Source organism: Diorhabda carinulata, chromosome 11, assembly GCF_026250575.1.
Source record: "Diorhabda carinulata isolate Delta chromosome 11, icDioCari1.1, whole genome shotgun sequence".
NCBI classification, from domain to species: domain Eukaryota; kingdom Metazoa; phylum Arthropoda; class Insecta; order Coleoptera; family Chrysomelidae; genus Diorhabda; species Diorhabda carinulata.
This window is the reverse complement of record NC_079470.1, coordinates 6,301,672-6,314,763: the sequence shown is the minus strand read 5'-3', so window position 1 is coordinate 6,314,763 and position 13,092 is coordinate 6,301,672. Positions and strand designations below refer to the sequence as shown.

At 31.8% G+C, this 13,092-nt stretch overlaps 1 protein-coding gene across 5 annotated transcripts in view; it reads right to left on the bottom strand.

Moving 5' to 3' along the window:
• Positions 1 to 11,611, bottom strand: part of LOC130899516 (protein PF3D7_1417600-like) — a 34,088-nt gene extending 22,477 nt beyond the window's left edge. For 2 of the 5 annotated variants that reach the window (XM_057809509.1, XM_057809511.1), the window contains exons 1-5: positions 8,789 to 8,908; positions 7,345 to 7,546; positions 2,365 to 7,110; positions 2,135 to 2,187; positions 32 to 2,081 (exon numbers count right to left, since the gene is read on the bottom strand). In XM_057809509.1, the coding sequence (XP_057665492.1) occupies positions 32 to 2,081; positions 2,135 to 2,187; positions 2,365 to 7,110; positions 7,345 to 7,531 (7,036 nt within the window). In that variant the 5' untranslated portion in view covers positions 7,532 to 7,546; positions 8,789 to 8,908. Of the gene's footprint in view, positions 1 to 31; positions 2,082 to 2,134; positions 2,188 to 2,364; positions 7,111 to 7,344; positions 7,547 to 8,788; positions 8,915 to 10,587; positions 10,610 to 11,579 lie in introns of those variants that run through there. The other 3 variants (XM_057809510.1, XM_057809507.1, XM_057809508.1) reach the window with 3 other exon arrangements.
• Positions 11,612 to 13,092: the final 1,481 nt, after the last annotated feature.

Here is a 13,092-nt window from a genome sequence, read left to right as displayed (position 1 = left end):
TCTATATTCTATATTCAATCAGTTTCATTACCTTGTTGGTCATTTTGAAATACAGGAAACGGTGTTATTTTTCCATCGATACTGTTTTCCGCAGCTACATACGATTTAATAGCATCTACAACATTGTCACTGCTATGTTTTTTTTCTTCCAATTTTATATTTGACACGGTACTATTTCCTCCAATTTCCATCTTTCCATTGTTCTCTAAATTAGAGCTACTTACAGAAGTATTTTCAGCGTTATCTATTTCATTTTTTACTCCCATAGAATTGTGTAATTCTAGACTATTCATGTGCTTCTCAGCTTCTATCTTGGGGTCTGATTTTAATTCTAATAACTTTCGTTCGCTCCCAATGTCCTTGTATAAACTTCCATTCATTCCTTTATCTTGCTCTAGCTTTTTTTCAATAGGAATAGAAATAGAAATTTTATTTTGATCAATAGGAACCTTCTCAACCTTTTGGAAATTATTAGAGGAGCTGGGAGCGCAATTAGTTGTTTTCCCATTATTATTGCCAACGTTTTCGATGTCCGGGTGTCTTTTATTTGTACTTCCGTTGGTAGAAGTGATGTGTGTTAGAAAATTATTCGGAGAAAATTGATTTTCTTCAGTTTCCCTCGTTCCATGTTCATATTCTAATAGTTTGCTTCCACTGTCATTACTTCCAATTTTATTATTAATTTTAATATTATTGTCTACCTTTTGTTCCGAATCGTTCGTTTTACCTTTGACATTGGTTTCAGAACTAGATTCTGATGGAATGCTCATTTCTTTTTTCAGTTTACTATAATCATCTATATCTTTCTTAACCTCACAATTATTTCTCAATTCATTACTCTCAAAATGATTCTCATTTAAGCCACTATTAATTGCAGCATCTGTTTGTTTGTTTTCTATTTTTATCTTCGAAATCTCTTTTAATTTATGCTCTACTTCTTTATTGGGTAAACTATCTATACTCATATTTTCCTTTGTCACAAACTCATTTCCTTCAATTTCTCTTACCTCATGTTCATATTCTAATAGCTTGGTATCACAGCCATTACTGACAATTGTATTATTGAATTCATTATTACTGTCTACCATTTCTTCGGAATCTTTGGATCCTGCATTGATATTTGATTCTGATCTTGGATCCAAGTTATGGTCTATTTCTTTTCTCAGTTCACTATAACTACCTACTTCTTTTTGATCTACACAATTGTTTTTCAATCCATTTTTATCTATTTCATTGCTTCCTGTTTCGATTTTTACTTCTGGATAATCTTTTGTTTCGTACTCGACTCCTACATTGGGTAAATTACTTTCGCTCTTGTTTTTTAATTTTATGTCAACTTCTAATGTATTTTTAAGCTTATCTTCTCCTTTTTTATTATCTACATGACCATTATCATTAAGCGTATTGTTTTTTATCTCATCCAAACTCGAACTTTTATTATCGTCAATAAAATTCGTTTTGTCATTTTTAGATTCATTCAACGTATCTATATTTTCAATTTTAATTTTTTCACTATTTTGTGTATTCTGCATTTTATCATTTGCTCTAGTCTTTTCAGAAATATGATCCATTTCATTTTTATCTTCTTCTACATTGGATCCTTCTTCTTCTTCTAATATCTCTAGCTTTGATCCCAATGATCTTGTTAATTTTTTATCTCTTGATTCGATTTTATCGACTTTAGGTAAAACAGAACCAAATGCTGAATCACTAGTTTTAAAAGATTCTAAATTAAGATCGTCCGTAGCTCTGGGGGTTATTATTTTCTCCAAGCTTTTCAAATCATCATAATTTTCTTCTTCTTTACCAGAAATCTTATTTAACAACTTATTTTGGTAATCATCAAGAAGATTTTCTTCTTTTGTTATAGGGTAGTTGGAAATTTCATTTAATAAAGGATCTATACTTTCTGAACGAAAACGTGGCAATGAGATTTTAGAACTATCCTGACTTTCGTTGTGTATCACCGTGCTTTGAGAGTCAGTTGAATCTTTACTGAAGTACGTATCTCGTCCTTTGTTATACAAATTGATCTTTTGATTCTCCGATTTTTTATCAACTTTAATAATATCTTCTTTATCCTATAAATAATACACATGAAATACTGTTTTCCGGTACATTGTCAAATTGTTACCTCAAATTTCGTTTCTTGTATACTCTCTAGTTTTCCTTGCATATGGGCGATGTCTAGAAAAATATGGAAATATTACTATCTCCAGGAAGGTTAATTACTACTACAGATGAACTGAGTGCATTCTACCACAAACATATCTATTGTTCATCAAAATAATATCTTCTTTAAGGTGCGTGGAAATAAATTGAACTATAATCTGCTTAGTATTTTATTGAACTATTAGAACTTACTTTCTGGCGGACTTTCTATTGGTGCCTTCTTCCTGGCGCTTTCTTCTGTAGGAGAGCTAGATTTGTCATTATTTCTATTTAATAAAGTTTTTCTAATTCTAAAACCCCTCCAAAGTTTTTGAATAATTATTGCAGCATATACTTCCGACAAAATATCTGGATTCTTCCGAACTTCTCTTTTTTTACTCCAAGAATTTTCAGACGTTGCCGCATCCTTATTATCCTTAGATTCACCCTCAACCACTACATGTGTTTCTAATGAAATATTGGTATTTGCGTCAATTCTGGTTTCCTTTTTCAAATCTATGTTGTAAGAATTTTTTTTCTTATGATTTCGTACCTTGTAACCTTTCCACATTGCTTGAATCCTCACCACAGCGACCGCAATTTTCTTCAGCTCTGTATTGTCTAAATCGGAATCTGCTAATTGCTTACTCATATTTGTAGTATTATATGGAATAGTTTCATTACATTTACTATCTTTTGCTCTCTGTTTTAGTTCATTATCATTCTTTATTGCGCTATCTGTTACGCCAATCTTCCGTCTGTCAATGTGTTTGATATTTTTTCTAACAATAAATCCTCTCCAAGTGGCTTGAATTCTCAAGACAGCTTCAACTAGTTTCTCAAAGTTCGTAAAACTGGAATACGCATACTTATTTTCTTCAATGACATTACTATTTCTTATATTCTCTGTTTTATTGATATTTACGTTCCCGGTGCCATTCACTGGCGTTTTTATAATATTACCTGGTTCAAGACTCACCTTCTTAAGGGCTTTTCTAACCATGAATGCTCTCCACATAGATTGGATTTTTAGAACAGAGTTAACGGTTTTTTCCAATTTATCTGGTTCTAAGTCATATTTGTCCAATTGATCATCAACTTGACCAATGGAAATTTTCCCGTTAGATACTTTGTTCTTATAAACTTCTTCTATTTCTTTGTGTAGTAGAATTGGATTAAAAGTAGAATTGAAATTAGTGAATTGAGATTCTTCTTCAACCTTCTTCAATTCTTCGCGAAGCTTAGAACTTGATATTTCGCCTGGCACGCTTCTATTTTCAATTAGTTCTTCACTACGTCTCTTAATCTCTGGGTCATCCGTAGGTTTAATCTTATAGACATGCTGCTGCTCTGATTTTATGAAATCAATGAGAAAATGTTTGACCTTATTGACAATCAATCCGTTTTCTGAAATAGAAAGAGTTGCTTCAATCAAATCTTTATTAGGGAATTGTTTCTTTGTGTGTTCGGAATCATCCGCATCTTTCTCTATAATTTTTTCATTATCATCTTCCGTTGACGCAGTGCTTGGATTAAAACTTGTACCTTGTCTAGTTTCATTATTGTTAATCTCCCTATCATCAAGCTCAGATTGAATTTGATTTTTCCCAGCATTCTGATTCAATTTTATCAATTCTTTATTCTGATCAGATTTATCATACTGTTTATTTTGAAAATCATCATTATATTTGATATGATGATTCATTGCGGTAGATGTGGTTAGACCACAAACTTCACTTTTAGTAATAATTTCGTCAGTTTCACGTTTGTCACTATCTGCATGTTGTTCGTTCTGTACTTCTATGAAATTTGAGTCCATTTGGTTATTATTATCGCCAACTAATGATTTATTTTGAGTTTTATTATCATTCTCATTGCAACTTGAATCCTTGGCACTGGTTTTCGTTAGTACTCCATTTTTATCTTCTGACGTTATATCGCTTTTACCACCATTGTCACCTTGCGATTCATTAGTTGTGGAAATATGGTTATCAACGTCTTCACCAGAGCTATTAGTATGAAGTTGCATTATTCTATCGTTATCGATAATATAATTGACATAATTCTTAGCTACCCGATCTACCATATCAGTTTCTTCCAAATTTGTACCAAGTGGCGAATCTGTCTTTGTATTATCATTTCCAACACTAAGTATGTGCACATCCTCGGAGTTACTTTTCAGAGATTTTAGATCCGAAGAACTATCATCTGTTTCAAGTACATTGGTTTGTTGTATCAATTTACTTGCTGATTCCATATCTTGAACCTTCTTATGTTTATCATTATCATTTGTCGTTTCGTGACCTTCATTAGAAGAGTATTCTCTCGCAAAATCATTACTTATGTTTTTTTCATGGAAAGCATCTTCAATCTTTCCTGTTTTTTCAGCTTCAGAATCAATTATTTTTTCACTGTTCTCCATAGCCCGAACTATAATATTTTCAGTCTTTCTATTTTTGTATTCTTCTGAGTAATTGATATTTGAATTCGGGGTTTCTTGTTCGATTCCGTTTTTAACATCTTGTGTTTTATGTTTTTCAGTTTCCGTATTAATAACATTCATCGGAGTTTTTATGTTATCTTCCGTAGTTTCAATATTCTTGGAATTCACTTCGGGGAATATTGTATCTCCTTTGACGATCTCTTTTATTTCAGCAGCGACATTTTCTCCATTTTCTGTTGTTTTAGTTGTTTTGAGTTCTTCGTTCATTTCTCCATGGATTCCAAGATCCTCTTCGCGGGCAGAAGTGTTTCCACTAGATGAATGTTCATCAGTAAATACACCGTTACAATCACTTAATGTGTTTTGAGCATCATCGGAATGTGTTGTTTTAAGAACATTAATTGTATAAGTTCCATTTTTTGATGAATAATCCATATCTTCTGAAATATTCTCAGGTTTATTATTTTCATTGCTTGCTCCAGATAATTCTACATTATTATTTTTACTTATGGTATGGTTCAAGTCATAAGAATTTCTCATGTTTTCATCCGCTATCTCGTTGTCTCCTTTATTGTGTGAACTAGTTTCCAGAATTCTATTTCCATTATTCTCTGATTTTGTACTATCCCCTGTGGTTAGTATAGAAACTAATTGTTCATTCTTCGCTCCACTTTCCGTTTCATTTTCATGTTCTGAAAGTTGATTAAAATTAGTGCTGTTATCAGTTTCTATACTAGTAATTTCTACTCCTGTTCTCATACCATCACTTCCCTCAGATAGAATATTACTATCTAGTTTCTTATCAATAGAATCATTTAGCTGTGTCGATCCATTTTTGTATTCGCCAGTATTTTCAGACATTATTTTTGCATTAGCTACTTCTTCATCAAAATTTTTAAAAATTGTTTCTCCTGATGATTCTATCTTTCTTAAAGTTGCAGATTCAGATTTATATTCTTCATCTTTAATGCCAGTATTATTAACGTTATCTGTAATTTCTGCCTCTGATTTACCACCACCAACTATTGAAAGATTATTGTTTAATTTTTGTCCATTCTCTTTCTTAGAATCGCTTTCTGTAATGCCGATATTCTTTGTATCTACTTTTTCTATAATTACATCTTTATCCTTATTAGTATAATTACTTTCAGTTGTATCAACTCTTTTCAGACTTTCTGTGGTGATTTCATTGCCACTATTGTAATCTCTGTCATTACTTCTTGACATTTTTTTATCATATTCATTGTCATTTTGCTCTATGTGTTCGTTTTCTATTTCAAAGGTATTAAGTTCTGCATGTATCAATCCATCTACTGATTTATTTTTTGTCATTTCTGCGGCATTGTTTTCCTTCCTTTTCTCCTCGAATATTTCTATTGAAACTTTGCCCGTCTCTGGAGGGTTTGCTTGAGTTTCATCCAATTTTTCTTTGTTTGTGAACTCTTTAATTTCTTTATCTAATACATCATCTTCCAAGTCTTCATTCAATTCCAAACTATCGTCACTAATAACATCTACCGTAGGTTTTTGTTGTTGAATTTTATCAGTTGTTTCCAGAGAGATATTTTTGTTAATATTCTGTGTTTCCTTAGTACTGGTGTCAAATACTATCGACGTAGTTTCGCCCGCATTATCATTTTTTAATTCCGATATTTTCATTTCATTTGTAGATGAATCTTTCTTATCTTTATTCTCGTGAGCATTTGTACCATCATTAGATATACTAGTTAACAATATTCTACTAATTTCATCATCAGTTAACGTTTTGATAGATTTCAACTCACTTTGTTGGGGATTTTTGTGCTGTTGATCTTCAACGTTTGGTTTCTCAGTTTTCCCATTATCTATTTTAGAAACTTCTCTATCGTCTTTAGATAAAGTTGGAGTTTGATTATCGGTTTTAGTGAAATCATGATTTTGCCCAATCAGTAGCTCATTACTTTCTCTACTTGTTCCATCATCTGGAGGAAGCGATTTTACATCAGCACCAGTACTACTGCTAGATTCTTTCAGTTTCTCTTCGTTACGTTCTGCCTTTAGATTAGTTGGTATCTTTTCTTGATCGATTTTTATACCTCCTTTGTATAACGTTTTAGAATTTTTCATGGCTGTGTCCACAATATCCTTATCCCTTTTTTTGGTGGGTACTGATTGTTTACTACCAGTATATGATGTTTTATAACTATTACTAATTTTTTGGATAGAATCATTCGATTTCTCTTTACTATTTCTATTCTTCGATTCCAGTATAGGCTTATACTTTTCAGTTGAAACACTTCTGGCATACTTCTTTCGTATGTCATCTTTTTGAGCAATTTCTAAAATGGCTGGAGGTCCTGTATGTCTTCGTTTATATTTAAGCTCGTTTCTAGAGTACATTTTGGGTTTTTGGGTAATAATTGGAGTATCTGAGGCATCATCTCTAACACTAAATTGCTTAGACAGTCTAGAGGCCTTGATCGATGAAAACTTCTCAGGTTTATCTATTAAAGTTTGTACACTCCTTAGTGTTCTTGCTAAAAATGGAAAGAAATATGCAAATTACCAAAAAAAGATATAATAGCCGTGTATTAAACAGTCATTATCATGTATATTATCAAAGTTCTTTATATGAAATACGTAAGAAATATAGATACTTTTAATATCATCCTGAGGAATTATCTATCCCTCTATTGGAATTAAAAAACTTATATTCTTGATAAAAAATTGTCTTCTACAACAAATTAGCCTTTAAAAAACTACCAACTTACTTTTGCAGTGAGGTATCTGACTTTTATCTCGGATACTGAGTAAGTGGGCAAAATATCTTGCAGCAAAAAGATAAATATCATCAGGTTTCTTCAACAGAACTTCCTTTACCAATCCCTCCATTAATTCTTCCAACCCTAAAGGAACACTCACCCTTTTGACTATCATCTCTCCTGTTTCTGTATCCATGGTTCATAGCAGCTCCTGTAATATTAATAATACAAGGTGCGCTATAAATTTTTTCGAATCCAGTATGGCGTAGAAGCCACGCGGGCGTAGTGACAACAGAAAAACTTTAAATATTGTTCCGGACAAGTTGTGTGTGTATGTGCGAAAATCTTTTTACTTAAAAGAATTATGAAGCTCTGGCCAAAAGTATTAAGCACCCTACAAATTTTGCCTACCGATGGAAAGTACCACAAAAAATTTAATTTGTGCTTTCAAAATCTTTTTGCCATTTTATGAATTTTCAGTGATCTAGTGCGCTTTTGATTATTATTGTATATGTGTCAAAAAAAAACGTTTACAAAAAAACCCATTTCATTGGAACAACGTACGAGTAGGTATATAGTATTCCCATGTGCCAGAGAAATCACAGGTATAGGTTTGTGAAAGTGTGAAAAGTTGTTGAATAATACAAAAAAACGTCCTCAGAAGTTGCTGATTAGTTATTAGTAGAAATTAAAAGAGTGAATTTCTCTCTAAATACTAGCGGAAGGCTTTAGGAAACTGTGAAAAATTTGGCCTTCCCATGACAATAAGTAATGTCAATATGAATGAGCCTTGAAAAACTGCATAAAATTGGTGTGATGTTGAGTGATAAGACAAATAAAGCTCTGTAAGGAATCAGTCATTTTAATATCATTTGATAAAATGGTATGGAAACGGATTACCCCAGTAGCGGAATATTTATCTCTATTGTACATTTTTTGTAAATCTGAACTGATTTTTAGATATGGTCGGGTAGGTGCCAGAGTATAATATAAAATGGTATATTGCGACAGGTTGAACTCTAGAAAGTAGATCAATCTTCGATAACTTCCTTTGCTGTCTTCATCTATGTCACTTTTTGGCGATACGGACATGGATGATGTTGTGTCACAAATTTTAGCCCCATTACATAGTTTCGGAGAAATGACATCAAACTTGCCTCAAACTAAGCGTCCAAAATGGCAGAAATTTTAGTTAGAATTTCTCGACGCATGCGGAAATATATTTCCTAGCCTATATAGACATGTACTGATATCTTTAGTTTGAGATTGGAAACTTTTCAAACAACCCTCATATAACTATGACTATTTTTTTTTTTTTCATTTAATTACTTACTATTTTTGGTATTCTGCGTTTTGTTGAAAGTTGTTTACGTTTCATTATTGCAATATTTGATTTGTTTAATACATATTTTTACCAAACATAAAAATAGCTTTGTCTAATATTCAAACTTACTTGATATATCTCACTATTATCTTCACTCCTTTAATTTTTTACTTATTTACCTTCCACTATTTAATGAAAAATTGTAAAAACGTCTTGGAAACAGTGTATTTTTCTAATTGCTTCAGTATCACAATAGAATGAATGCCCTTGAAATACCAATCAATATTTTCAGGAGTAATAAACTTGGAATCAATAATTTGGAATTATATTGTTAACAAAGAGTTTATGTATAACGTTTCTTATCAAGATTACAATGAAAAGCAAAAAATCGATTAGTTATTTACATACTGAATATGTAATGAATAAATAACCCCCTTTTAACAGTTATTTTAGAAAATAATTTACATAAATATCAGAGGAAACATAATGTATAGCTCAGACCAAATTATGATGATGACAAAAAAGCGTGACAATAATTATAAATTTGTATATATGAATATATTATATTTTACTTTCTACCAACCGCTTTTCAAAACTTTTTTATTTCAAATAACTATCTCCGTATTTTGAGTTCTTATAAATATGAAAAATACTACAGAAAATGACAATATTTAGAAGGCTGTCAATACGAATAAAGTCGATTTATACTATTCACTTTGTTTATAAAATAATCATACAAAAATAAAGCTTCAAAATTCGAAGTATAGCCCATCGTATTATATGATTTTACCTCAACGTCCAGTGAACTCTTTGAGATATTGATAAAACCATTATTTGGACTTAAATGCAAAAAATTGTCGAAATGAATTTTCAAAATGTCCTTTAGATTCGAAGTTTTGCTCACGTAAGAAGAAATATTAGTCTGGTGGTGCAAGGTCCGAACTGATTGTAGGATGTGGTAGCAGCTCAATGCCACCAAGCTCTTCCATCTTATTCCACGCAACTTTCGCAGTATGTGTTGTATGGGAACACGCTTTCGGTTAAGTACGCCTGGATATTTCTCCGATTAAATCTCATACATTCGCATCAGCTGTCCACAATCTGTCATGTTTTCCAAATAAACTAAACCTTCATAATTCCGTCAGACACACCACAAGACTTTCCGCTCGAATCGACCTCTCATTGCGACGGGTTCTGGTAAATATCCCTAGTCTACCCTCTGATTTCCCATATTCGGGTTGTTCAGATAAATCCATTCTTGATTGCAAGTAACATTACTAATAGACGTTTCACTTGAATCTCGATTAATTCTTGTGACACTATTCGAGAACCTTGATAGATCTTACCTAATTATTATGAATGGGGATGTATGGTATGTTAAGAAGGTTCAAGAGAATCTGTTAATCGCTGAATTGACTTTACCAAATTTCTACTTTTGAAACAGTTAAACTAGCGCTGTGCCCATATTCATTCTCTATGTCTTTGTACTATTGTATTCAATAATATCTTCACAATACCTACACGAGTTTCATATTGATCGAACTCCATACTGTTGTGACACCTTTTGTAGAAAGAATAAGAGTCCAACATCAAAGTTTCCAATGGAGACAATAATAAGGAGACAATATGGACAAGACAGTCAAGGATATAAAAAAGATGGATGTGCATTCGTGGGATATAGTATAAGAGCAAAATACAAATTCTAATAAACTACTGGCCAGAAAAAATAGAAAAGTTGATCATGCAAAGCCAAAAATATAGAGATAAATAAGATAGATATATAGCAAACAAGGCTCATAATTAACAAAAGTTTTCACTAAGCGATGAATAAGTATATGATAAAACATATAACGCACCAGCACTGAAAAAAAAATATTAGTGAGATAGAAGGAATAGTTTTCCTGTCTATTCTCGTACATTTTACTCACCAGATATAGCACTATGCTTTTCTAAAAATAAAAATAATGTACCAATCGATAAATTTTATGGGACCATTCATGGTATTGGTACTGCTCTAGTTACTTCTATGCAGAAAAATTCAACAAAAACTAAGATAATTTCAAATCGTATCATCAATTACACAATATTAATGTGTCCAAGTGTGAATTTGATTAATTCATTGATTAAAAACTTGATAAAAATCAAGGTTTGATACAAGTAAACGATAGTTAGATAAGTAACAAAATAAGAGAGAAACGAAATAAGAATCAGCTGAATGAAAAGGAAGAAAATAGTCTAAATAAAAAAAATTTTTAGCAAAAATAGGAAAATTTTGGAGGAACTGCAGGTGGTAGAAGACAGTGGAAGAAATAAATAAAGGACTAAACGGAAATGTTATCCTACACCTGAGAAAGTATGAGGAAATAATTCGGGAATCGAAAGAGACGATCAGAACAAGCTTCTTATATTACGAACTTTCGCTAATTCATCTCAGTACTATTTCTTTCACCACAAATATTCGTCCGACTACTTTATAAATGAAGGTTATCAGGCTCTGAAGAGTCCAAACACATATTACAAGCATGTATGAGAATTAAGGCTTCTTGCCTATTGTTTCACAATATTGTAACTCAATCTTATATAAAATAGTCATATCCTCAATCACTTAAGCTTAATATAAGCCATTCTTGACACAAGTGGTTTGTTGGTATAACTAGAAAGTCTTAATTCTACTTTAGAATTTTATTAATTTTATGAAACATACATTCATGCATCTACATTTTTGAAGAAAAACATCATAATAAACTTCACCCTTTGTAGAAATCAGCTCAATACACAGAAATGTGCACATATACCAAAAGTTAAGATTAAAAGAAAAATCCAGTTACTAGTATATTAATTATAATAATAAACAATGACACAATTGAATTTCTGCTGAAGTTTTGAATGTTTCCTGAAAATCAATGATACTTTCACTTACCTTCATATACTGTGGGGAGTTGAGAACAGACTGGGGGTTGAAATTGTTTGTTCTCTACGGTTTTTCACGGCACGCTATGTCTCGATCGAATTTTATGTAAATTCATTTCGCTATGGAAAAATCTCGGATTGATATATATCATTAGAGTAAATTCCACTGAACTAGGAATGTTTAAGAATGTTAAAGTCGAAATTGGCGTTTCAACCAGAATTCTACTCAACGTGATCCTATACTCAAAATTAGAATCGTTTCCCAAATACGATACGATAATAAAAATACACAATGGACAAAAAGTACAATGGATATACGATCATGTTCATTAATATATTAAAATATTATTTTATGAATGTGTAATTTATATGATTCATATATTAAAAAGTCACCACACTTCTTATTACTAACAACATCATTTAAAATGTCCGTGGAATCTAACCTAACCATTTTCATTTTGGAAACAAGTGTATTTTTACCATAAACGTTGACGGCTTAGACTGCTTTGCTTTTTCTATACAATGTTAATGCTTTATAACGAGGATGGTCTTAGAAGTACCTGGCCCAACAAAAATATTGGAAAAAAATATTTTTATTTTTCAACTTAATATCCTTTTAGCTCCCAGTGATGTTCAATAAGTTCGATAACCTTTTTATAATAAGAATCGTCGAGCTCCTCGAAATAACCATTAAATGCCGATATCACAACTTCATTGTGGGACCACCTAGAGCCACGCGGCCGTTTTTCCTTGATTCCTTTGCTCACACGTTGCAATAAGTTCGTATAATACTCGCCGTTGATAGCGTTTCCTTTTTTATAATAGTCAATGAAAATTATCTCGAAAAACCGACGACATGACCTTGTCTGCAGATGGAAAGGTCTTTCCCTTCTTTGGAGCCGGTTTTACCTTTTCAGTCCATTGTTTTGTTCAGTTGTTTGGGGTGTGAAGTGATGGACCCACGTTTCATTCACGGTAATGGAATGGTGCAAAAATTCGGCATTATTTCTGTGCAAAATTGTCAAACACTCGATGGAAACATCTTCACGACGCTGTTTTTGTTCCTCAGTGAGCCATCGCGGCACTCATCTTGCGCACAGCTTTTTCATGTCCAAGTTTTCATTTAATATGCACTTTTTGAAATACCTAGTATTTCTCTGGGTGTCCTGAAGTGCTTTGAAGTACTTATTTCATCTCAATTTATTCGAAGTAGGTCTTTTCTGTTTAGAACTTTTCTTATATTTGATGTTATTTTCATTTTATTGTATGTACTATTCAAGATATTTTGATCAATGTAGAAACTCGGGCCCTTAATTAAGTTTCTTACAAAGTTTCTGTTATATAAACATACCGCAAACTTCAAGTTTAGAAGTATATTTATAAATAAACATATTTGCCAACTTCAGAACTATAAACTTCAAAGTTTTAATTACGTACCCACATAGAGAGGTTAAACTCTTTTTTCAAAAAAAATTGAATTATAACTTTATATTTCGAATTAATTATTTTATATAATCAAACTA